Here is a 25,074-nt window from a genome sequence, read left to right on the forward strand (position 1 = left end):
TGGGTGCGGCCAACACAACCACCCAAGTTGTGGGCGATTTCGGCAACTTTTGAGCGCAGACCACTGCGTGGCCCTGGCCTCATCACAGGGCCGAAGCGCCAGACCGGTTTCTCCACTCACAGCGTCTCCGAGTCCCAAAGTCGTTTCCCAATGTTTTCTCCAACTTTTTTCCCCAAGTCACTGTGTCGACAATCTGAATGCGAAAAATCATCAACCCACCCATTACTTTTCATCACACTGGCACAGTTGGCCCAACGCTGCTGTGAATTCCCAAAGCTGCTGTGAATTCCCAAAGCTCCCTTCACCTGCCAAATAAAGGCATCTTTCACTCCAACTGCTGAACGTTCCTAGAAATGCAAGTTACACGCTTAGGGGACAAAAAACCCCACGTGAACCTTGGATTAGCCTGGAAGCAGAAGAACCAAAACCTCGGTGGGAAATCGCTTTCAATCTGACATCTCCCTATTTCCCTCACAGCAGTTCTCAGAGAGAGGTTCACCGTCCCGGATTACTGGACAGAAACTAGAGAACCTTGCATGTAAAAATGGTATTTATTCACTAATGCTTATTACAGTAGCTGAAAATAAACGTTGAAACACATTTTAGCTTCAACTGCAATAAAAAGATGGGGGGAAGGTTGAGAGGGGGAGAATAAGAACGTCAATCTTTTAAGAAAACCCCCAATGAATTCCAAACATATAAAAGCATCTGCAAACCCATTCATCATCCAAGCCTGTAAGACACAAAATAGTGGGCTTAAGTTACAGGAAGGCCGATTTTGGTTGAACATCAAGAAAAACGCGCTAGCAGCTGCAGCAGTCAAAGCGATGGCGGGCACCGACCGCCTGGGGAGGGGCGAGCTCTCTGTCGCTGGAGGTATATGAGAGACAGGGCAGCCGTCTGCCAGGGGTGCCCGAAATGGGCATGGGCTGGAGGGCTGAGGGGCCTCCTCCAACTCCGGTTCTGCTCAGAAGCCGAGCCACCAGCTGGCACACTGGGGAAAAGGAGGATGACGATGTGGGGGGGGGACAGGGCGGAGAGCCCGGGGGGCTGAACAACACAGAAGGGCCGAGCACCCCAGCAACAGCGGGGACGGGGGGCAGAGAAGCCGAATGTCTTGTTCCAGCGAGGGCCTCGCGTGGTGGCGATGCAAGGGCTAGGAATCCGCTCGCGGGGATCCTGTTTCCCACCTGGCCGGCGCACCGGGAGAACCTGAGCATGGACATCCCGCAGCGGAGCAGAAACCCAGGTGCCACCATCCCCGTCCCACAGAGCGAAGGTCCGAGCCCCGCCTGGGCGTTTCACTGGGCAGCTTTTTTCTTTTTCGGGGACACGGGCAGCAAGGAGGGCCCCTGCCGGGGGTGGGAAAGCAACACTGCCAGCGCGAGCGTCTTCAGCCACTGGCCTCCCCGCTCCTTGCGCGCATCCGTCCAAACCGGTCTCCCCGCCCAGCCCAGCCCTGAGAAATGCGTCCATTGCCAATGCAGGAAGACCAGAGGCTTCCCTCCGGGGGCTGCGGTGGAGGGGAGCTGGGGCTCCCCGCCAGCGTGCGGAGGGAGGCCTTCCTCGGCGTCCCCCCAAAACCTGGACTTCACAGGGTCACGCGGGTGTTTTTAAACCTGAAGGCCTCTAGTCCTGTGAAGGCGGCCGACGCAGCAGTGGCAGCGGAGGGGCGAAAGCTTCCATCCTGCCAGCAAAGCGCCCCTGCCCTTTTCTGACGGCTAACCTCCAGCGTCGCTAAGCAGGGCTTCACCTAGCGAGGTAACGAGAGCGAAGGTGGCTTTGCCATTCAGGCCGCAGAGGAACCCAAACCCACGAGACCCCACTTCTGCGTGCAGGGTGGGCGAGACCCTGCCACCCGGGGAGGGACGGTGCTCCAGCACCCCCTTCCCGCAGGCCCCCGAGCCTTCTTGAGCCACCCACCCCAAAGAAAAAGGGACGCGGACGGGGCCGGGTTGAACGCATTTCGAGGGAGCTTGGGAGGATGTGTGCGGGGGGACTTTGGAGGTAGGTCTGAGGTCAATTTTAGAAAAGAGAGGCACATCAGGAGTATAATATTCCACAGAACCCTTTTCCAGAGAAATGCCTCCTCTCCCTTTCCCAGCGAGAATGCCGGAGAAATCTCTGCCGTCTAAAAATGGGGGAAAGGAGGGATGGGACTCGAAGGACTGCATTTAAAAGGTCGCGCGTTATTAGAACGGGGTTCTCTGGCGTGGGGGCAAAAGGCAGGAGGGCGATGGACGTGGGCGAGAGCCTTCCCTCCCGGAAGAGCAGGAGCTCCGGCTGGCCGACGGCACCTCCCACCGCCGGCCCAGCCCTCCTCCTGCACCCACACGCAGTGGAAGGATCGGGGCTTGGCGGGCAGGTGTCCGGGTAAGGCCAGGCCCACAGGGGGCAGCCCCAAGCCCTGTGCCCAAGAGCCCCAGGGAGGCACGGAGCTCGTGGAAGGTGCCAGGGGGCGCATGACCTTGGGGAGCCTGTTCAAATGCCTGTGGCCGTGCAGAAGGGGGTGGACTCACGCCCTGCCCCAGGGAAGCGAAGAGCCGCCGGCACGGCCCCCCCGGAGCACCTCACACGTTCCGGGAGAGGCCAGACACTGGAGGGAGCAATTCATGCCATGGGAGGGGGGATGGAATAAAAGGAAATCTAAAACGCTGGCGAGAGGTGGGACGAGCTCTCCAGGGATTAAAACGTGTTTTTATCCACCGCTCAACAGACAGGCCAGGTTGGGCACTGGTCAGGGGCTTGCCCAAGTGAGGTGGAGAGGGCTCTCTGCTCGGAAGAAAACTGGGCTTTCTCTAACTCCCACGAAGCAGTGCCCCGGCTAAAAATAAATGTCCTAATTCTGCGTGTTTGCAACGATGTGGAAGGACAAGACAGCCGTTTGTGTCAACAGAGAACGGGATCTTTGGATCGGGGTCCAGACCTGGCCAAGACGAAGCGAGCCTCAGAAGAGCCCCCCGGATGAGGTAAAGTCACCGTCTTCACACCTGCCCCAGCGCTCAGTGCTGGAGGCCAAGGCTCGGTTCCATGGGGCCGCGACCCCTCGAGGCCGGGGAGCTGCTCGGGACCGGCCCCGGGTGGGGAGAAACCCGCCTTCTGGTGGAGGAGGAGCAACAAGCACGACATCCTGGGCGGCAGAGCCCCGGGGCCTCTGCGACGTCTTCCAGGCCCCCGGCTTGGTGCCGGGATGCAGAGCAAGGTGCCAAAGCCAGGCGCGAGAGCATTCGAGGCGGCTTCCTTTAAGCTGCCAGCTCCGCTCGGCGCCGGAAGCCAGAGGAGCGGCTGTCGAACCGACAGCACCAGGGCAGCGGACAAGAGGAGGCTGCTCTTCTCTGAGAAAGCGCGAGGAGGGCTGTGCCCAGCTCGGTCGTGGCTCTCCTGGATTATTAAGGCCGTAGATATGACAATCTCTGTTTGGTGTTTCTCAGCCAGCCGCGGGCAGGGGGTCTCACGAGGAAGGGGCAGCCCTTCCTCTCCCCGGGCGGCAGCTGAGGGAGGGAGAAGTCCCCCTGCCCTGCTGGGCCAGGATGACAGCGCGCGCCGGCGGGGCCCGATCCAACTGGTGAAGGAAATGCTGACAAAGAGCAGGAGGCAGTATAGGAAAGGACCAAACCAAGAAAGGAAAAGAGCCCTGTAACAAAGCGGACACGGACGGCTCATCTTCAGAGCTCCCTTTTCTTCTCTACAGCCCCAGGGCCCATCAGGAAGAGTTCTGGTTCTGATAGATCGAGGCTTTCTCCTTGAGCAAGTCCAGACACAAGTGGCAACTCCAGCTTCCTGCAGAGACCCCCCGGGAGGAAAAGGGAGGGAGGGAGGGAGGGAAGAGAAGAGAAGAGGTCTCAGCAAGCAGAGGGAAGCAGCTACGCCTGAATCGCAGCTCGGCAGAAGGGCGCTCTTACAAAGGGGCTTTGTCTGCTCCAGGGGGAAATCTCAAGAACGGAGGCCGAGTCGGTACGGCTGGAATGCCAAGGAGCGGCTTCAAATCCTGGAGAGCGCAGGCCTCTCAGGCATCGAAAAGCCAAATCCCTCCTTGCCCAGACTTGCCGGGTGGCCGTCGGCCTCCTCCCTCGTTCCAGCCCTCCAGTGACCACGTGCTGGACGCTAACAAACCGAAGTCTCCGCCACGCTATCCCGACCGTGGCTGCAAACAAAGAAGCGCCACTCTCCCGGGAAATGCTTGGGCCCAACCGTGGGCAACTTTCGGGGGGGGGGGAGGAGGGGAGCTTTAGGGCTGGAGCTGACTGAGTGGCCACTGAAACGGCCTCTCCTTGTTTCGGTTTGGGGGGGCTGAGCTGGCTCGTGCCCCCAGTCCCCGCCTTGCGTGTCAGGCTGCCTGGTTGCAGGCCTGCTAGAAGAGGCCATCTTGCTTGCTGCTGGCCTGGTTAAAGCTGCTCTGGGGAGCGAGGTAAAAAAATGTGCTCTTGAGGAAGAATAAGCCAGGATGCTGCGGCCGGCCTCCTTCTCATCCCTGATACCTGACGTATTTTTCAAGAAGACGTGCCGATGATTCAAGACTACCTCTACCAGCAGCCTAGAGCTCCACTTCGCAGCCTTAAGCAGACACGCCATCTGTGGGTCATCCGTGCTCCCGGAGCAGAGCAATTACAGAAAAGATGACCCTTCCGTCCAGGCAGGACGGCACACGCCTGAACTGTGCCACCAAGACTCCTTCGTCAAGCAGTGGAAAACATTAACCCGCGATTTAAGATTAACATGGGCTACGGGTCTAGCGCCCTGAAGCAGTCGCAAAGCCCCTGAGTCAGCTCCTGCCCAGGAAATGAGTCACCCAAGTGCCTGCCTTAAGTCAGCAGCATTTGTCCTCCCAGGATAGACCCCACTTCCCCCTCCCTCGCATTTATCTGTACTTCAAGCCTTACGCAGAATTGAAATCGCAAAGGGAGGGGGCGGGCAGGTACCTTATCTTTCTACCTGAGATGGTGAAGAACTGCCCCTAGAATAGCCTCCTTCAGCCCGGTGCCTTCCGGACTACAAAACCCACCATCCGCAGGTGCATTTGGGGTTCAGAGGGCCACGGCTGGGGGGCAGAGCCCCAGCTTTGCCTGCTGAAGCTTCCCAGTTCAAATCCCAGCCTCTCCAGGCAGAGCTAAGAGAGATCCCAGCCCAGAACGCGGCAGAGCTGCTGGCCGTCCGAGCTGGCCCGATAGACCTGCAGAAGGCGGCGTCCCTCGCAGCTGATGGAGGGCACCGGGCTGGGAGAGCAGCCCCAGAACCAGTGTCCTCCCCCGGGCAGCCCGCCTGCAGGAAAGAGGAGTGGGCAGCACTGGGGCAAAGAGGCCGCACTGGGCCGGCCGGGGGGCCCACTTCCCCGAGGGACCCCGCTTACCCTCAGGCGGCTCCGACATGGGCGGGGTGAGGCAGTACATGTGATACCCGCGGTCGCAGTCGTCACAGAAGAGCAGCTGGTCCTATGCAAGAGGGGGAAGGAGGAAGGCAAATGGAGAATCTGCCTGCTAAGCACCGTGCTGGGGACGGGCACCACGATTTGGCCGCCGAAGATGCCGGCTTCCCTACCCCCCAAAGGGGTTTTTCGATCAACCTGTGAGTGGCTCTGTCTAGCTGAGGCACACCTGCCCTCCCTCCAAGCTCAGAGATGCGCTCGTGGGCACCCCAAGTTGTGGGCTCCGGACCAGGGCCTAGCCCAGGAGCGGGGGAACTGCTTTCATTTCCAAGATGCTCTCGGGGACAGCCTTCGAGCAGCGGGCAGGCCCGAAATCACAAAACAGAGCAGGGCAAAAGCCATGCGTTGTCTCTTAAGTCCCTGCCATCAGACTGGGAGAGGCGTACAGACTCCAAAGACGGGCGGAAAGACGGACAAGGGCCGGGAAACCAGCAAATGAATGGCTGGGGACGAAGGGGAACCGGCAGGGCCCTTTGGGGAACACCGGGGGGCTGGCTGTGGCACAGGCACTTCAACAGCTCCCTGTTACTGACACCACGGGTGAATTGTGCTACACCAGTGAACGGATGGGGCATCGTGAAAGCAGTTGCCAGGTGCAGAGGGAAAGCTGGAGAGCAGTTCCGTACAGCACCGGCCTGCCTGGACACGCCTTGCTCGCTTCTTAAAATGCGCGGTGACTTCTCGGGGTGCAAATCCCAGTTAGCGGAGAATCGGGTTTTGTTTCTAACCGCGCCTACCATCCAGGTGTTTGGAAGAGGCAATACGAGAGGGGGAAAGAGGGAGGGCCGAGCAGAAAGAGGCAGGCCGATCCACACGTGGGGAATAACACGGGGGAAGGCAAGGGGGTGGGAACCCTGGGGCACGGGGAGAGCGAAAGAGGGGCTGCTGAGAGGGTGCCCCCAGAAGGGAGGCAGAGGGTCTGGCTGGCGAGGGGTGGGGGGGTACTCACGTCGTTCTCCGAGGTCCCACAGATGTTGCAGCACTTGCACTCGATGCACTGCCAGCGGTAGGTCTTCACTGCCGCCATCATGACCGGCGTGAACTGCAGGCAGGAAGGGTGCCCTAGCAGGTGGGGGGGGGGAGCAAGAGGGAAGCATGCATAAGGCCGTTCTCCCACTGGGACACCCTGGCAGGCGGGCGAGTGAGCGAGACACAGGCACTCCCTCGGCCCTCCCTCGGGCCCTGCGACTTCCAGAGCCAGCCGCACGCCGACTGCAGAGGGGGCCTGATGCGACCTGCTGCTTCTGGGCAGGTCAGCAAAGCTGCTCTCTCGACCAAAGGCGAGGCAGACGCAGCTCCCACCCAGCCAGGCCGCAGTGAAATTGACTGGGATCTGGAAGGTGCTGGGGAGCCGACCCAACAGGCAGATGAGAAGTGGGACATGGAGCAAAGCACGCAGAGCACCTGGCGGGTGCAGCCCCCCCCCCACATACCTGATCGCCCACAGTCAGAACAGGAAACCAGCTCTTCAGGTTGCCCCGTTTTCTTATTGATTTTGGAGTCTCCAAGACAGAAATCACAGTAATTGTTGGGCAAGGCCAAGCCATCGGGGCCCTTCTTGGCTGGTGGGAAAGGAGAGGTGTGAGGTTTCGAAGCCGAAAACATTCCCACCCTCTACCCAGACGCTGCTTCTGCTGGGGTTGCACCGATCCTGATGCCTGAGGAAAAGGTGCGACTGCAGGTGAGAAATGCTCACCTTCGGCGGAGTTAACTATGCTACCTCTGCCTGTAGCACAGGTAAGAGTCGGGGGGGGGGGGACTCTTGAGCTCACGTACTTCTTCCCCTCTTTTGGCCATTGGGTCGCATAAAAACAAACTGAACCACAGAACTGCCTCTTGCTTCTGAAGTGAACGCCGCAACCATTTTTAAATAACTTTTTTTAATTGTTATATTGTTATTATTTATGTATTCATATATTTATGTATCCTTTGTGAGCCGCCCCGAGGCTTTGTTGCGATGGGGGCGGCATAGAAATGTTTTAAATAAATAAAATAAAATAAAATAAAAATAAATAAAATAAAAATAAAATAAAATAAACCAGCGCCAGTTCGAAACATGCATGGCAAATGCAGTTGTGAGCGAACCGTGATTACAGCAGAAGCGGAGGAGCCCAGGCGAGACACGCCCTGAAAAAGAGAGCTGGACTGAGGGGGACTGAGGTGCAAAAGGGGAGGAGGAAGGCTCGCGCGAGACCGGAGCAGGCTCCTCCGGCTGCAGAGGGGAGGTGGCGCACGGTGCCTCCTGGGCCTTGCTGGGCTCGTGTCCAAAAGGGGAGGAGACGTGGGGGGAAGGAGGGAACGCCTGCCTAGACGATGCACCGCGGGAGAGAAATGCAGCCACGCCGCCTAGGCAAGCACCAGGGAGATGGCGTGCTTGCACAGAAATTAAAAGCGCTCTGCACGTGCTCAGGCGCACAGATGTGCATCACTATTTCTACGCTAGGGATGAATGCCAGCACTGTGGGGCGCGTGTGGGCCAGATTCTGTTCCAGAAGAGGGCCAGAAGACTTACACTTTTGCTCCTCGGATCTCTGGGAGACAGGAGTGGGGGGCTGCGAGTCCTCCTTGTCCTCGCCCTCTTCCTCGGCCAGGTGGGAGTGTGCGTAGTGGTAGCTCAGCCCGGGACGGTTCTTGTAACGCTTCCCACAGACTGGAAAGGATTTGAGGAGGGGGAGAGCAGTCACGGCGTGAATTTCCCAGCGGGCGGGAAGTCCGGCCTCACACCTCCGTCCGGCGAACGCCGCTGCCAACCCGTGCTCAGCTCCCCTTCGCACCTCCTCAAGCGCGCCGCCCGCCCCGCCGACCAAGTCCGGGAGCAGAAGGCGCCCGAGCCACTGCTCCCCAACCCATGACGGCAGAAACGTTTCCTGCTCGTGGATGTCGAGAATGGATTTCTGAGCACACCTTCAGCTCTTCCATTCTGCCTTTTATTCTGTGCATTCTCAGACGAGCCCACATGCAGAACACGCGATCTGGGCTCTCAACACACACTCGTTTTTGGTCCTCGGGAAGGAAAAGCTTGAAACGCTTTGGGCCGTGTCTAGTGGGGAAGATGGAACAGCTGATATTCCAAGTATGGTGCTTTTCAGGGAGCTGCGCCGCTCTCTGTCCTCCTCTACAGTTCGTACAACGAATCTGCAGATATTTCCTTAAGAGTCTCTGGTTCTGCAGAAAAGGGAGGTTCCCCCTTCGTCAGCCAGCGTGGAAGCGTGGGCTGCGAGGGTCTCTTAGCAGTCAAGCAAGCAAGCAAACACCCCCCTGCCTTCCATCGAGCAGACCGTCCCGGGAGGGACTCTGCACGGCTTCTGTGCTCAGGACTGGCATTTCTGGTCGCCTGTGGCGACTAGGCCGATGGTTCAAGGACAAGATGGGTCTTTCCAGCGCACAGGATAAGGTTATTTGCCTACAGAAAGATGGCCAGAGTTAGTGAATCCCTAGAAGGGGAAGGGGAAAGGCTGATGGGGAAAGCCGTGGGTCAGCGCCTCGTTCTCCTGCACCTCTTCACCCCCCCACCCTTCCCCTGGCTACTACAAGACCACCCTTTCCCAGTCCCTGTAACACTCTGTTCCTCCTAAATCCTTGGCAAACAAAAGCAGCTTGGGCTCAGAATGCCTGGCAACATACACGGGCAGGAGCCATAAACCCCCATCCACTGTCAGCTCAAGCACCCCAAGTTCAAGCACCAAAGAGGGAGCCCCAACCCTGGAAGCAGCCAGAACCTGGAGACGGGGAAGTGGGCTTTGTTCCAAGGGGAGCAGTATTGGAAGGACACACGGACACGGACACACACACGAACGCACAGAGCTTTTTGGTAGAGGATCCAGCACACGCTGGGCTCAGCTGCGACGGAGGAGGAAGAGACACAAATCCTTCCTAAAGCCCATTAAGCCATGCAGGAGTTTTGTTTTGTTTCTGCGCAGCAACCAGAGAGCTAATTTGCCAAGGAAAAGAAGTTACGTCTCCCTTAAGGGCCGTGTAAACACAACTGACGGAGTCAAAGCCTGTGCTGGCAGCAGTGGTTTCCATCAGGCCTTGTCGCGGGCCAGGCTGACTGGGGCAGATGCGAGTGACAGGCCAAACTATTTGGAGCTTTGCGCCCCCGAGCAAGATGAAAGCACCGACTCCGAAGAAGCCCCCACCGTGGAAAAGGGCTGACGGGGAACCCAGCCTTCCCCCCGTTCTCCAAAACCTTTCCCCTGTGCCTCTCGTGGGGAACGGAGAGCCTTCCTCTCGTCCCTAGCCACGCAGCCAGCCCCCAGATCCCTGGGGGTCGAAGGGAGAGCCCCAACAGCGTACGCCTCCTTCCAAGTCCGACATTTAGTCTTTACAGCCACACCAGCCTGAATGCACACGATCCCGCCCGATTTCAGAACTTACGCTGGCTCAGGGCTGGGTAGATCTTGGGTAGAAAATGCCTCGAACTACCAGGTTTTTCAAGCCCTTTCAAGCTCCGTTTCGAAGTAGGGCTAGAGAAAAGCCTGCCCCAAGCAGTCCACCGGTGGCCTGGGCTTTGAGCCAGCGCAAGGCGGTTTCTTGGGTCCCTGTCTCACGACACCAGGGCTACAGACCCTCCTCTGCCTGCCAGGAACGTTGGGATAAAAGAAGGCAACATGCAGCAAGAATCTCAGCTTCCCTCCAAAGCAGGCTGCCCTCTGTACTCTGCTCTGCTCCCTCAGAAATTATCTGGCCAGGAGGAAACCAAGGAAGCAGCTGCATCTGCCGAGCACCTGCAAGACGTTAAACTTCCGAGGGGAGTCCAGATGTGGCTGGGGGGCTCCCTGCGTTGCACGGCGGCTGTCAGGGGAGGCCTGGGCAGAACGCCAAGGCGAATTCACGGCGCTGGTTCCAGTCCTGCCTCTGCTCAGGGCAGGGACAAAAACGCCACGACACATTTCGGTCAAAAAGAGCAACGGCACTGGGTGACGAACAAGAGGGCTGCTTGAAACCCCAGACAGCTTCTGCTAGTATGGATGACCAGAAGCCCAGCTTGCCGTAAGGGCTACTTCCTATTTCCCTAAGGCATCACCTCCTACTAGCTGACAACTCGGCAGCACAACCACCCGCTGCAACAGCAGGTATCCCAGGGCACCTGTCTGAGGAGCACGTCTGTCCCTCCAGGACTGGGAGTATCTGAGTTTGAGGGGAAGGGGCGCTCAGAGACGCTTGAACTAATTTCTTGGTCCCTTTGCAACGGTTGCCTCAGGGCCCTTTCAGGGGGCAGGTGCAGCCCTGCGGTATCTCGAACGGAGCACAGCCAGGCACCGTGCCTCTTCCCCCACGAAGGAGTGTTTAAAAGATGCCCAGTTCACTTCAAAGCCGACATTTTAAAACAGCGCTGTCAATCCAAAGGAAGAGAAATCAAAGAGCTGCTGAAAGTTCAGAAGATTACTGTCAAGTATATGGAAGGTTTTCCTGACTTTGGCAGTGGAAGACGACAAAGGCAAGACAGTGATCAAAAACAGACCCGCTTCCAAAGAATATTCACATTTAATTGTAGGACAGGGTGCTGTGAATCAGCACGCGTAAATGCCGCAGGCAACGTTTTCCAAAAACCTTTATATTGTTATTATATATCCCTAAGACAAATTAAGCCCACAATATCTGTGAGAGGGACACTGCGGACCGTGTGCGCAGGCTGGGCCAAAATCTGGATTTCTGGAGAAAGGGAGCCATTTAATGTGAAGCTTCTGACTGGATACTGGCATTCTTTTCTTTCAAAAGCACTGATTTAGGCATTTGTAAGCTATGTGAAGGAACATCGCCGTACTTCGGAACGGGGATACGGCTGGCCACCTAGCAAGGATACCGTGACAACTGATCACCAGCAGAAGGTTGGTCAAGAGGACTTTTGAGGTCAACGTGCAAGCCTAAGATGCTTCAGAAGAGCCAGAGAGTAAGAGCTGCGGAAAAACAGAAGGGGAGGATGACTTGGACGAAACAGGCTCAGGGTTTAGCCTAGACATGGGTCAAGGATGAGCTCGGAGGGGCAGCTGGGGCCACATTCCAGGGCCGAGATGTCCAAACCACGCTTGGGGAGGTTGTTTTAAAAAATAATCTTCCTGCTGTGAGAAACACCCTCCTCTCCGGTTCCCCTGCTTTTCTGGCTGTGTAGTGGCTGGGGCAGCGACACAGGCTACGTATACGGCACAAGGAACATCAGCCGCTTTCAGATGCCTAGCACTCCTGGTATTCTCTCCCCAGAAACATCCCAGGCAAAAAGGAGCATTCTTTGGGCGTAATGCCCACGAGCCTGGAATGATACTTGCGAAGGGCCTTTCTCGACACTCTGACTTGGCTTGAAGAGGCGTTAAAAATAAGGAGAAATAAGATTTACTGAGGTTGTGCAGCATTTGCCCTTGGCCGAGGGGAGCCTGAGAAGAAGCAGGTTTCGAGCAAAGAGTTCAGAGGCATGGTACAAGGGCTAGAGAAAACAGAAGACGTGGGCTTTGGCCTATTATTAACAGAGCTTGCAAAGGTCCAAGGCCTTTGGAACTCAGGGGCTGTGTTAATACATTACCCCAGCGGAGGAAGGCGAAAGGAGGCAACTCGGGGGTCTCCCCTCCATTCCTGTCCAAGGAGACTGGCAATACCAGCCCCCTCCTGATGTCCAGTCACCTTGGCTAGCGCTGCAACGGGGCCCAGGAAGGCGAAGCAGTTAACCTCTGGGCATCAGAAGCCCTCCAGTCCTCACAAACAACCCCATCCACCTTAGCCAGCAGAGCCAAAGGTGCAGGATGATGGGAGATACTGGTTAAAACAGGGCTCTACGTTGCCTGTTGCTGATGCAAAGGATGGGAACATGTAACTGGCCTTTAGTTTCCGAAGCTGGGAGACGATCAGGGAAGCAAGGTCTTAAGAAGAACGTTTTTTAAGTTGAGGACCCCCGCGAAAGCTGGACCAGTGAGAATGAACATGCTCAGAGGAGATGGAATGGCAGGTGGCTGGCCGAGGGGTGGGTGGGAGAGAAACACAGGAGGGGATGGGACAGAATCACTTGGAGGAAGGCGAGGCTGTCTGGAACGGCGGCGAATGGTAGCACCCCACTCCCATTCTGCCCCAAAGGCTGGAGAAAGTAAATGATGACGATTTCTGGACATGGTGAGTAAGGAAGGCATGAGAGAACTGCGATAGTTTCAAAGGATTTTGAGTTCCTCTGTATTCAAGTATTCTTGATTCTTTGTATTTACTGTTTGTTTATATTGTAAGCCGTCCTGAGACAACTGGACTGTATCGGGTAAAAATATCCTAAATAAATAAACTAAATAAATAAAACCAGGGGATTTTGCCATAGAACAGCCTTTTCTGGGTCCAAGGGATTCGGTGAACTCTTGGGCAAGTTTCTACTTTCCTGAACAGTGTGCAAACTTCATCGTACAAAAACACGAAGTAGAAGAAAAACAGACCAAGAATGCACATTTTCTTCCTAGACTGAAGTGCGAATGTTTTGGAGGGATCTGCACATTTTCAGAAGTGCACCATCATGTAAATGAACACTTTCCACCACAACGGCAAATCCAGGAAACTGAGAAATCTGCTCCTGTCGATGGGCAGATGACGAAACTGAACCCGTGCCTATTAAATCGCTTTAACAAAATCTGTAAAACTCTAGGTAAGCATCCAAGCGACAGGGCTAGAGAGGGCAGATTCTCCCCTCAGAATCTGCCCCCTCTCGCCCTGAAAAAGGGGGAACCTTTGATTTTCGCCTTCCCCACAGAACTTCAGAGAATCTGTCCAAAAGGTGGTTCCAATCCATATACTGAGATTCCCAAGACACAACACATGTGCATACACTCAAAACCCAAACTGCATATCATAGGAGAGAAGGGGTGTTTTGTGCCCTGCATGGAAACCCACTTTTTTTCCCCAAAAAGAGTTTTTAAAACTAACATTTCAGAAGAACAAAGTCAGGAGGAAATAAAATAGCAGACAGAGAGAATGGACTACCTCGGTCAGGAGGTTTCGAGGTATGCTTTTGTTTGTAACTATCTGAAATACAGAAAGAGAATAATGAGAGAAAGGTGAACACGCTCTATAGGTCACACACATAACATGCACACGGTCAGCTATATAGAGCGATTAAAAGGGAGAAAAGAAAAATGCTAATCGGTGTTATTTTAAATTAAAGGGGGAGAATAAAATTCTTGCAGGACAGTCAAGGAGAAGAGAAAGAAAAGTAATTTCAAAAACTCATTATTCGCTGTTTTGAAAATTCTTGCCAATTGTCCTCCCAAACTTTTTTTTTTTTTTGCTGATTCCTGAGTTTGCATGGGCTTTAAGTGTCCAGATTGGAACAAAGGGAATAGCTCCGAGGCCAAAAGAAGGACATTCACGCGGAGCTGGAGAAGGAAGCGGCACACTGCATCGGAGGTGGAGCAAGGTGCCCTCGCCATCTATCCGTAGAACCAGATCCAGGCAAAGCAGTTGCCCCTTCGGTGCTGTGTGCGTGCGCCCATCCAGTTCCGGGCTCTGCCAAAGTACGAGGCAGGGCTGGAGTTCTGCTCTAGGATACCCCCTTAAACACATCACAGCCCCAGCTTCTCCAGTTAAAGGGTCTCTGGTGCCAGGGTGAAGACGCCAGGTTTGTTTGCCCCACAGGAGATGAGAAAGTTGGCACTATTCTCTCCGAGGGACATCTTACCATGATGTGGAAGCATGCAAGCTTTTGTGCTTTCACAGAGCTGTTCACCGGAGAGAACTAAGAGCTCAGTGAAACTCAAAGGCCTGCATGCTTTTAAGCTGGGTAAAGAAAAGGCATTATTTTATCTGCTTAGCATCTCATGACCAGGCAACTCTCCCTCTGAAAACAGACCGCAGCATCTCAGCCTCAAAGAAGTTCCAAGAAAAAGGAAGGGACAAAGAAACTGCGGGAAGGCTCGTCAGAGGCCTGGGAATTCACCCCCCCCCCCCCCCCACCTGCCCATGTAGCAAAAGCAAACATATTCTGCTCACGGCAGCTCGGTCCCACAGCAAAGCTCTCCTTCTTACTCACTGTCGCAGGCGTAGGGTTTGTCTCTTTCTTCCAAAATGGCTGCATCCAGCTTTTTCCGGGCGCTCCCGACTCCTTTCCCCTAAGAGCCCAGAAAGCAGGAAGTTGGGAAAAGTGTGGTCGTGTGAAGCCACATGTGAACCTGCCTTGCTGGTTTAAATGACAAGCCTATCCCAGGATGATTCACAGACAGGGTCTTATATCTAGCCCTTGGTGGTTGTGGTTTACGCTATGTACCATTAGTGATATCTAGAACAGCATATGCTGTTTCTACCCGACACAGCCAAAACCAACAACTGCCATTTCTATTTTCACCACTGAAATAGTGTGTGACAGTGATTTAAGTACATTACAAAGAAGTTCTCACTAGTCAAGTGCAGAGGTTACTTCCTTCTGCAAGCAAGGATTAAAAAAGATCACAAAGCTGTCCAATACTGCCCCACAGCGAAAGATGACGGTCATCATTTTGTGTGTCTAATTACTGATTTCTGCAAGCCATTCTGGGAGACTTTTCACTGAAAAGCGGGGTAAAATATTTTACACAGATGAACAAGTTTCTCAGAAGATTCCTCCATTATTATTCATAAAACACCAATTTTTTTATGCCAGGCAGATATGGCACCAGTATTTTATTTCCAAATATATAATCGAATTACCACTTTCCTTGGGTACCTGGGTTGCATCTATATATAACACAGCCCAATGAAGCACATTTGGTCTCACCCAACCTGGATTGTAAAGACCGAGACAAGAACCTTGTTGGAGGTAACATACCAAACAAACAACGAGCCGGTTGCCTGGGGGAGGAATCGGCACGGTCTTTCCCACAGGTGAGCTACCATCTGCCAAGGTGAATGCCATCTGCTCACCTCCGCTGCCCCCCATCTCCCCAGGTGGCTCGCTTTCCCATACCTCTGTTAAAATCAAGGGAGCGAGAATGCTCCGTCGACTTAACAGTGGGGAGGAGAAGGGCGCCCATGCCAACAAGGCAAATAGCAAACACGCTAATCTCATGGGGGGGGAAACGCCACCCAGAGCACCCTTGAGGCGAAAGTGGGGGCACACAGAACAGGGGGGTTTTAAGCCCCGGGATGCAGACGGTACCTTGGCCTTGCCTTTGCCCCGACGCTTTGGTGTGTCTTCTTCGTAGTCCTCATCATCCAGGTCATCCAAGAAATCCTCGGGCTCCAGGATTCGCTAAACCGGGGGTGCGGGGGAGCAGAGAAAGCAAGTCAGTTCAGAAAACTAGGGAAGAAGGAAATTAGGGTTTGGATAGGGGGCATTCCCAGTGGCAGATCAGTGGCAAGCTGTCACTGTATCTTGATTCTCCCTGCAGATCTCTCAAGCCACAAGGCAGTCAGAAGGAGAGTTAGAAAAGCTCAAGGCTACAAAGGATTTAAAGTGCCACTGCACTGCCCATGTTCCCCAGCAACTGGTGTCCATAGGACTAGTGACTCTGATACTAGAGGTAGCATAAAGTCATGAGGACTAGCGACTTCCCCATTGAGTTATCCCATACTCTTTTAACACTGGCCAAATGGGCGACCCTCACTCCATCTTCCGTACTCTGATGGTGTACTGTGTGCGGTAGTATTTTCTTTTATCTGTTGCGAGTCTCCCACTGGCCAGCTTCATGGAATGACCCCACCGGGTTCCAGGACTCACAAGAACCCAGTGAGGGTTCCCCCAGCTTGTGCATAATTTGTATACCTCCTTTTCTCGCTTTTCTTCCAAGATAAACGATCCCAGATGCTTTCCTCACAGGTTCACTATTTCAACACATCCACACGGACTCAGGACAAGGAGGTGTGGAGGGCCTGATCCTCCGGGAACCTGGCCAACTGCCTTATAAAGCTGCCTACACTGATAGCCAGCACGTCTCTGGACAGCCAGTTCAAAAGATTCAGCTACATGCCATATGAAGCACGCTCCGTCGTTCTCTCTCTCCCCCCCGCTCTCTTCAAGCAACATTTCTTTCTCAGACACACTCGCAGCATTCTGCTTTCCTGGATTCTGGAAAACAAGCCAACCGCGTTCCTCCTTCAGCTGCCTTACTAGGCTATTGGCATCGACACTGCAAGTTGGCCGGCACACATGACAAGATTCGGCAGCTGTTTGAGCCAGAAGTGATGATGGAAACCAGAGTGTCGCTATACTTCTTCTCTGCTCGCCTGTGGCTGTTGGAAAGCAACTGCATTTCACCCGGATGGGAAAGAAGGTTGCCAAGAGCTAAAACAATGGTTTGCAGCTAAAAAGTGAGATGGGGAAGGAAAGAAAGAAGGCTAAAGAAACTGATCAGAAACCCAAACAACCTGGGAAGCAGTGGGATGAACTGGGCATGCCTAGCATTAAAACAACACGGCGGGGGGATGTCCAAAACATTATCGACCACTTCTCTCCGCCACAGGAGCAGAGTAGAGCAGCAGCGAGTTCGCAGCATGGGCGTCTCGGCAGAGGGTCCGGGCACGCTTCGCCACAGAGCGCCCTCTTCCGACTGCAGGGGAGACCAGCTTCCCTCGCCATACCTTCCGCGCTCGGCTGTTGGTGACGGGGAACTCGCCCAGGCTGTCCTCGTCCGTGCGGGGGTCGGGCAGGCTGCGCTTCTCAAGGGGGTCCGTCCACAGGAGGGCCTCCAGACTGCTGCCGTCCTGAGAGATCAGGCCCTCCTTCTTTAGGGTCTGCTCGGTGTCTGCAGGAGGAGAATCCGGAGGGGAAGCCACGCATGGCTGCGGCAGCGAGCGCAAGGCAGGGCCTACTGGCGCCCGGGCTTTCGCGAGGCGTGCTGTTCTGTGCGGGGCCACCTGCTCTGCTCCTTTCCCGACCCAATCGAGGGACGGGATGCTCTCTGCACGGATCCCCCTAGCTCGCCTGCACACATGTTTACTCGCCTGCTATGTGAGGCTGAGGGCCCAGGAGGGGAAGACCAGCTCTCAGAGACATGTGGGGGCACATCCTTTACCAGGCCTCATTGCTCAAGCTGTCCGTGTGTTCCACCACACTTCCCCTTCAGCTTGCAATCGTCCCACCAGGCCACATTACACGGGTGCAGATTCTTGCGTGGATTTCCTGAGCCAAGGTGCTGTTGGACCCCACCTTTGCCTAACCGGCCTTTAATTCGAGAGCGGTTTGATCTTGTGCGATAACCTTTTTGTGTGCTTCTTTTCCTAATGTACGTTTGTTTGTTTGATGAGCATCTTCACAAAACCCAGGTCCGTGCCATTACGGAAGGGAACCTAATCAAGCACGTACTGACTGGGGAAGTGTGCATTAGATAACGTCCCGACAGCCCCCTGAGCTTCCACGCTGGCTGCACAGGAAGTCCCTTTCCGCACAGCTTGCGAGGAAACTCAGAGGTCCATCCTTCCTCTTCCGCCAACTCACTTGCCGCACGGAAGGTCCCCTAGTCTGTGACTGCCAAGCAAAACGTTATATAACACTGTCCTGCCAGTCCAGGCAGTCGGAGCATCTTAACTGAAAGGCAGCGTGGTGCAGTGGTTAAGAGCGTGGGACTGGGACTCAGGCGATCTGGGTTCGAGTCCCCGCTCAGCCATGGAGCCGACTGGGTGACTCTGGGCCAGTCACAGACTCTCAGCCCAGCCTACCTCACAGGGTTGTTATTGTGGGGATAAGATGGAGGAGGAGAACGATGTAAGCTGCCCCGAGCCCTTTGTAGGAAAAAGGCAGGATATAAACCGATGAACAAACAAACAAACAAACTGCAGAATTCCCCTCCTGATTACCGTGTGTGTGACATGGCAGGCATGACATGCCAGGGTCACTGTGGGTTGTTGAACCCCAACGGGCTGTGACGCGTGCCAGGCACCATCTGGAATATTCAGCACCCGTGCAAACCCTGCCCGCAAGGGTATTTTGGGGGTAAAACTACCCCCACAGAACCCTTAGGCAAGCAACACACTGTGAGCCAGGTGTGCAGTGCAGCGCAAACCAGACCTCTGTGTGCATGCCAGAGAAATGGGGTGAAGGTGAGGAGCCAGCTTTTGAAATATTTAGGACCGTAAGTGTTACAGCGTTTGCAAGGCAAAGCAGGTGCCTTTGCCTGGAAATTTACTGAGGCTGCACCGTGCGGCTCAGGACTCGCACCTGCCAGCCAAACGCCTCAGCCGATCGGAAGATGCTCTTCCGAACGGCGCCACTGTGCAGTCCACCCTGCAACCCTGAGGCCAGGCCAGGCCAGACCGTCCCAGACCGAACTCCCCGTCGCTCAAGAGACAGGCAGCGCTTACCTGGCTTAATGGAAGGGAAGGAAAGCCTCGGATCCTCAGGTGGGTGAGCACGGCGTTTTTTCCTCCAGCGCCGAGCTGGGTAGGAGTAGAGCTGACCGGATGCCAAACCTTCCAAGAGATGGAGGGAAACCAGGGCAGCAGTTAGAAAAAGCATCAGAGAAACAGGAATATAACTGCAGCTCAGAATGAGCACTTCTCCACTCCTCTTTGTCTGGAGAGGGAAAGAACATTTCTAGTCCCTACGGTCCACGCTATGGCCAGGCGGTCCAGCAGAGCATCAGAGAGGGGGGTTCGTACACGGAGCAAAGGGCTCCATGTAACAAAGATACTTAACCTGTGACTCGCTTTATAAGCAGAATTCCGAGGGTGACACACCCAGCGGAATAAAATCAATTAAGAAAAACCAAAAGCAGCCCCAGACTTAATTTTGTTGTAAGGATTTCCTTGCCTCTCACATCCCTGCCCAGACTTTGCACTCCTCAGAAAGAGAACTGTTGAGGAATGGACAACCCACCTTTCAGTCCTGCTCGGGGCACGCTGGCATTGAAAGTTTGGACTTCCAGACTGCTTCCCTCTTTGGGAAAGCCTTCCATGAGATCTGAGCCAGCCAACCACAGAAAACTCCATTGGTTAAATAGTGTTTACAGTATTGTATTGAATTGGAACATTCTTACGTTAACCACTTAAAAAATGTTACTGTAAAGTTGTATACAAATCTTTGTGATAAAGAATTTCAAACAGCACTGACTAAAACATAAACAAGACTGAACAACAGTGCTCAAAAGGGCTACCCATGGAGGGAACATTTGCTTTACATTCAAGCAGCAGAGTGAATATTGCAGTTATAAAACCTGAGAGAATTAAAAGCTTTGCTCGGTCCCAGGCAAACATCCCTAGAAAAGACATTCCAGAACGGGACAGAGATGGGCTACCAAGGAAAAGGCGTTTCATAAGGAGCTACCTGCCAATTCTCAATATGCAGGTGTACCAGGGATAATTTCAGAGCACAGGTAGGAATGTGCAGGCCAAGTGCTCCTTCAAACACTGAGATCCTAAGCCAGGAGGAGACAAGCTGTGGCTATTCTGATGGTTTGGCCGAAGCTTCCTTCACCCCTCATCGCTGATCAGGCCGGCCAGAAACAATGAGAATTCTTGTCCAAAACATGAACTGCTTGGTTAAAGCCAACATTCTCAAACAAGCCCAGGAAGACCATTTCACACCCGCAAAGACAGCCAATTCCAGTCGATACGCTTGTCTCTGTATTTTCTACTAACTGATGTTTTCAGAGCACCCACTAATACATCCTCTGGGCACCTCCCTCGTGCACAGAAGAGCTACTAGAGAGCGAGCCGAGAGCAAGAGAAACGGATGCACGACTCAAGACCCTTGCGGCAAACCGAACCCCACACAAGGAGACCCACCCGTGTTCCAGAAGCCCCTGGTTTCCCGAAGCTGCGTGTGCACCTCACCTGGCCCCCGGTGCCGCTTTTCCATCCAGATGTAACAGTTACTCTGGGCCACTCCGGTCTGCGAGTCCAAGAAGGGCAAGCGAACACTCCTCTCGGCACACAGCCGGGCATTGTAGTTGTGGCACTGCTCCATCGCATCTTTATAGTACTGTTCACCAAGGCTGGAGATAGAAGGGGAGAGAGAAGGATGGTGAAATATTTTTATGACTGTATTTCTACAGTCATAAAAGGCAAAACATGATAGATTGGAAAAAGTTTGGGGAAAAGAACCACAATAAAATACAAACGTAGATAAACATTAAAAATAACACTAAAACCCCTAGCAGATTAGCACGGCAAGTTGGAAAGAGGTGCCCTGATCTGCTCCCTGAATACAGAGTGGGAACAAGCTGAAATGTGTAGCACAAACGCCTTTCGCACACGCCTCACACACAACCCGCAGCAAGCAAGGGCAGCTTTAAAAGGGCCCCTGCTGATGGTCTTAATAACAGAACAGGTTCATACGGGAACAGGCGCAGAAGTGGAATAACCACCATTCTGGTAGGCAGGTCCTAAGAGCTGAAAGCAGCTTGAAATGAGCAGAGGAAATGACTAGCAATCTCTCCGCGCTGGAGAGGTTTGGACACGACGCTGTGCAGTGGCTGCAGCGTCAGGGCACTTTTCAAGGGTACGCCCACCAGGAGAACATCAGGTCCGCTCGACTGCAATTGACATGTGTCAGAGGAAGGCTTTGCCCTGCTGGGGCCATTTTTTGGAGAACCAGCGACCTGGTTCACATGACATGACAGCCCATGGGTTAAACAACCCATGGGTTGTCAGACACGGGTGAGAAAGAGCACTGCAGTTTCCAATGGCTTGGTGCTGGATTAATCACTAAGTCATGCCCCCCCCCCGCCCCGCTTTAAACACGGCCAGCACTCTGGGTCTGGACAACACACATGGCAACCTATTAAGGAGTCGGCGGTGGGTCGCTGAGAAAAGGTGGAAGTGGTGGGCATCCAGAAGGGAGTGCACCCAGCCTCTGGTACACAACAGCCCACGGGCTTCTGTATCGTGCAGATTCACCACGGCACAGAGGCATTTCGGAGGCCGGGGGGCCTGCCTCACAAGCATGTAAGAAAAGACGCGCTCGATCAGGCCGAGACCCAGCATTCTGCCCCCACAGCGGCCAAGCAGATACTGAAGGGAAATCCACAAGCAGGACACGAATGCAGCAGCATCTTTCTCCCATTTTCTCTGTACCAAATTGCTGGGCAGCACATCTCTGGAATGCTTTCTTTTATTGACACGAGCAGCAATTTTCAGGCTTAGAAAGACAGCAGTGAGTGCTCGGAAATGGGGCTGAATTGAATTGGGGCTACAGAAAGTATTCCAGCGCATTTAAGCGCCAGCCCCATACCAAGCTGTTGTCATATTGAAACGTTTTAAAGCGACAGTCTCGAAATCCTGGTTACAGATCTAGTTTTAGGCTTTCCTTCCTGGAACAAAAGGGGCATCCATGGAGCTGGCATTTTACATTCAATCTATGAAGAACACATCAAATTCTATTTAATAATCCCATTAGTTAAAAAAGACTCAAATACAAAGTTCTCAGAGTGGAGGGGAAAGGGGAAAAAACACGTGGCTTGCATTTTTATTCTTGTTCTTTAAAAACCCGTGGTGCGGCAACGATGAAGTCTCCTTAATTGAACAGGCTATAATTACAGTAATTTCAGTGTTTAAATCTTGCCACACAAAGTAGCGGGGGGGGGGACAGTAACTAGTGGGCATCAGCTTGCTTAGGGAAATAATGTTCTATCTCTGCTGCCAGAAAAAAGGCAAGGGGGAGAAAATTAGGTAATTAAATTGGAAGCCTGCTTTGTTTACACTGTTTTATATTCATTTTGACATTATATCATCCATTGAAACAGCTACAAGGAATTTAGAGAACAGTGATCCAGAAAGAAAATGACCCACCCACCAGTCAGTGTAAAGAGGTATTGCAAGAAATGTCTGCCCCCCAACAAACCCTTAATCAGCTTTTTCCTTGAACCCTGAAATAATAGACAATGACTCCTCATTCCAATTAGAACCTGATATTGTAACACACGCACTTGCTGAGATCTCTAGGAAGGAGAGGACAATTTTACAGTTCTGCATGAGACCCTGTTCACCCCGGGAAAGTCAGCCTCTCTCATCTCCTTTTCATCACTGTGGGAGCTGTAAGGGCGAACACCCTTCTCTGTCCAGCTCCTCCAGCAGCACTCCTGACCAGTATGGGGCATCATGCATCTTTCCAATCTTCATCCTTTGTGCTCAAACTGGACTCATTCTCTCTCTCCCCACACCCGCAGCCCCAAATTCCTGTTAAAGCCTTCTGGAATGGCTTCCTCACTCCCATCTCCATCCTGTTCCCTGCTCAAAGGCCCTTTCATTCTCTCTTGAACGCACCCATCTACTTAAGATGGGGTCAATGCCTTTTCAGCCCCCATTTTTTCCAGATCCTGGGAGAAGGGAGGAAAAATATCTCAAGTTTCTCTCTAGCTCCTCTGTCCCAGCTACCCACCCCCATCAATCCCATTTCATTGCTCAGGGTCTCTCTGCTGCCTTCCCTCTTCCCAGAGGAAGCAGGAGGGGACTGGAATATTTTGTCTCCATCCCATTCTGTGGATCAGAGATGTTTTTCCTCTTTCTAGAGTCCCCAAAGATCATTTAGGAAGTAAACTGGGAAATTCATCCGTACTCTCTTGCCTTTGCTTTCTCTGGGGTCCTGATGCAATACATTGTACAGCGAGTCATTCTCACCCCTGCTTAGACGATCCCTACTTTTTCAAAGGCAGGCTTCCCCCTCCCCATGTCCCCCCCCCATTTCCTTAACTTCATCCTTCCCTCTATATATAGATCTCCATAAAGAACAAGAAAACGGTGTCTCTTTCCACTCCTCTCTTTGAGCCAGTGGGAGCAAAATTCACCCCCACCCATCCATCCACTTGCTTTATCCGAGGACATCACTGGGGGTCTCACGCTCCCCCCTGCCATTACATCTCTAGCTTGCAGGGAGGGGCATTTTTCCTTCCTGTCCTTGCCCCCACCCCCAATTTTCCTTCCTGATCTCTCTCTTCTCACCCCTCCTCTGCAAAATTTCATTATTGACATTGTCCCCCCCCCCCGTTTCTGGTATTTTATGAAGGAGGGCTTCTCTTCCCCCCCAGGACCCGCATAATTGGGGCTGGGATCTATCATCCCTCCTCCCCTTTATCTTTGAATTTTGTGTGTGGGGGGGTGGCCTTTCATCTTTTTCATCCTCTCTTCCCCCACTTTGGGGTTCTTGAGGGGGGGCAATCCCACCCACGGACCCCACTTTCGAAACTTTAATAAGGGGGGGACACTTTTCCTCCCCCTCGTCCAGCCCACTTGTCCCCGCCCCTGGCAGTGGAGAAGCGCGGTTTTCTGCTTTCCTATTTTTGTTTGTTTTTTAAAAAAAACTTCACTCCTGAACAATGAAGAGGAAAAAAAAGGAAGGAAGGAAAGATCCTCATAGCCGCCCCTCGCCTTCTGTTCTCCCCCACTACCACCACCCCCGCGAGCGGAATGGACTCTCCCCGGCAACCCTCCTGCGCGCGCTTCCCAGCGGTTCGGGCTGTACCATTAGAACCGAACGGGGGGGAGGGGGGGAAAGAGGTAGAGTTCCACTCACAGCTTTACCACATTCTGTACCACCGCCGCCATCTTCCCCTCTGCCGCCTGGGGCCGCGGACGGCTCGATCGCGCATGCGCCGCAAAGCCGGTTCGGGCTCAGCCGGGCGTCTGGTCTGCATAAACATTCTGAGCTGGCCCACGCCGTGGCGCATGCGCACCGCGGCCACCCTCGCCGCTCACGCGCAGTGAAACGACACCAGTTGCTCCCACGCGCTTCCCGCCACCTCCGCGGTCAAGCATCGTAACGGCGCACGCGCGAAGGAGGAAAAAAAAAGGGGGTAGAGGCGGGGCTCCGCTTGAGAGAGCCATGCACTCATATTGCGCATGCGTGGAGGAACGAGGCAGCCAAGTGCGCATGCGTCGTATTGGCTCGTATTGGCGGGGAAGTTGCGCACACGGTCGAAGGCGAAGCGACGCGCTTTCTGTGGCAAATGCAGATATTTTTGTGTCTAGTAAAGTTTGTTCCCTCATTTAAAATATTTATTGGCCGGCTTTCAAGAGAGGGCCTCTCTCAAAGCAGCATAGGGCAGCAAAATGCACCCAAGAAAATGCATCCTTCGAAAACCCAGTCATAACAGCAGCAAAAGGTCTACAAGACAGTAAGCACCAGCACATTTATTTTATTTATTTTTATTTATTGTATCTGGGTATTTCTAACCCGTCCAAACACTGCACGACTCCGGGCGGCTTACAGCGCTCATACAACAGAACTCACAACGCATTGGCACTTGCAAGCCAGCGCAAGGGCGTGGGAGGATCACAGCTGCAGGCTCAGAGGACCAAAAACGGACAAAGGTACTTGTGTTCATCGGCAACCGCTCTGAAGTCAGCAAGACGCCCGCCTGCAAAAGGACACCCCATCTGCAAAAGGGGGTGTAGGGGCGCGGGCGATGAGGGGCCTTGGATCTCAGCGAAAAGAGAGCCGAGAAGCCCAAAAGCTGACCGAAAGGGCACTTGTCTTGCATGCAGCTGGAGCAGGGGCTTCCCAGGGATTCAGGGCTCCTGTCCCCCCGGACAGGCCCCTCGCCCCGCTGCTGCATCACTGCACCGCTTCTTTGCTGGACTGGCAGAGCGCAAGCAGCAGGTCGTGTTTCCTCTTCCTCACCAGCACCGGACCAGGGCGAGAGGCAGCGAAAAGCAGGTGGTGGTGGTTGGGGCCGTTGCAGTTGCCCGATCGTGCCTACCCTTGGCCTGACCTGGTGATGAGTCTGGAAGCCATGGGCGAAAGGTCTGGGTGCCAAGAGCCCAGGAGAGAAAAGAGCGGGGGGAGGCAA

General features: G+C 53.9%; 1 protein-coding gene across 2 annotated transcripts; it reads right to left on the minus strand.

Annotated features, from left to right (window-relative positions):
- Nucleotides 1-532: 532 nt before the first annotated feature.
- Nucleotides 533-23,955, minus strand: DPF2 (double PHD fingers 2). Of its 2 annotated transcripts, XM_044448577.1 has the most exons (12): nucleotides 23,799-23,955; nucleotides 20,123-20,283; nucleotides 18,653-18,760; nucleotides 16,934-17,097; nucleotides 15,513-15,605; nucleotides 14,412-14,490; nucleotides 13,367-13,408; nucleotides 7,935-8,072; nucleotides 6,856-6,984; nucleotides 6,372-6,484; nucleotides 5,348-5,429; nucleotides 533-3,780 (listed from the first exon to the last, which is right to left on the minus strand). In XM_044448577.1, the coding sequence occupies exons 1-12, from the start codon at nucleotides 23,828-23,830 to the stop codon at nucleotides 3,704-3,706; spliced, it is 1,218 nt and encodes a 405-aa protein (XP_044304512.1). In that variant the 5' UTR covers nucleotides 23,831-23,955; the 3' UTR covers nucleotides 533-3,703. The 2 variants fall into 2 exon arrangements, with proteins under 2 accessions (XP_044304512.1, XP_044304513.1); XM_044448578.1 differs by lacking the exon at nucleotides 13,367-13,408.
- Between the last annotated feature and the right edge of the window lie 1,119 nt (nucleotides 23,956-25,074).

The sequence above is a fragment of the Varanus komodoensis genome, unplaced genomic scaffold (genome assembly GCF_004798865.1).
Source record: "Varanus komodoensis strain SLA01 unplaced genomic scaffold, ASM479886v1 scaffold55, whole genome shotgun sequence".
Classification (NCBI taxonomy): domain Eukaryota; kingdom Metazoa; phylum Chordata; class Lepidosauria; order Squamata; family Varanidae; genus Varanus; species Varanus komodoensis.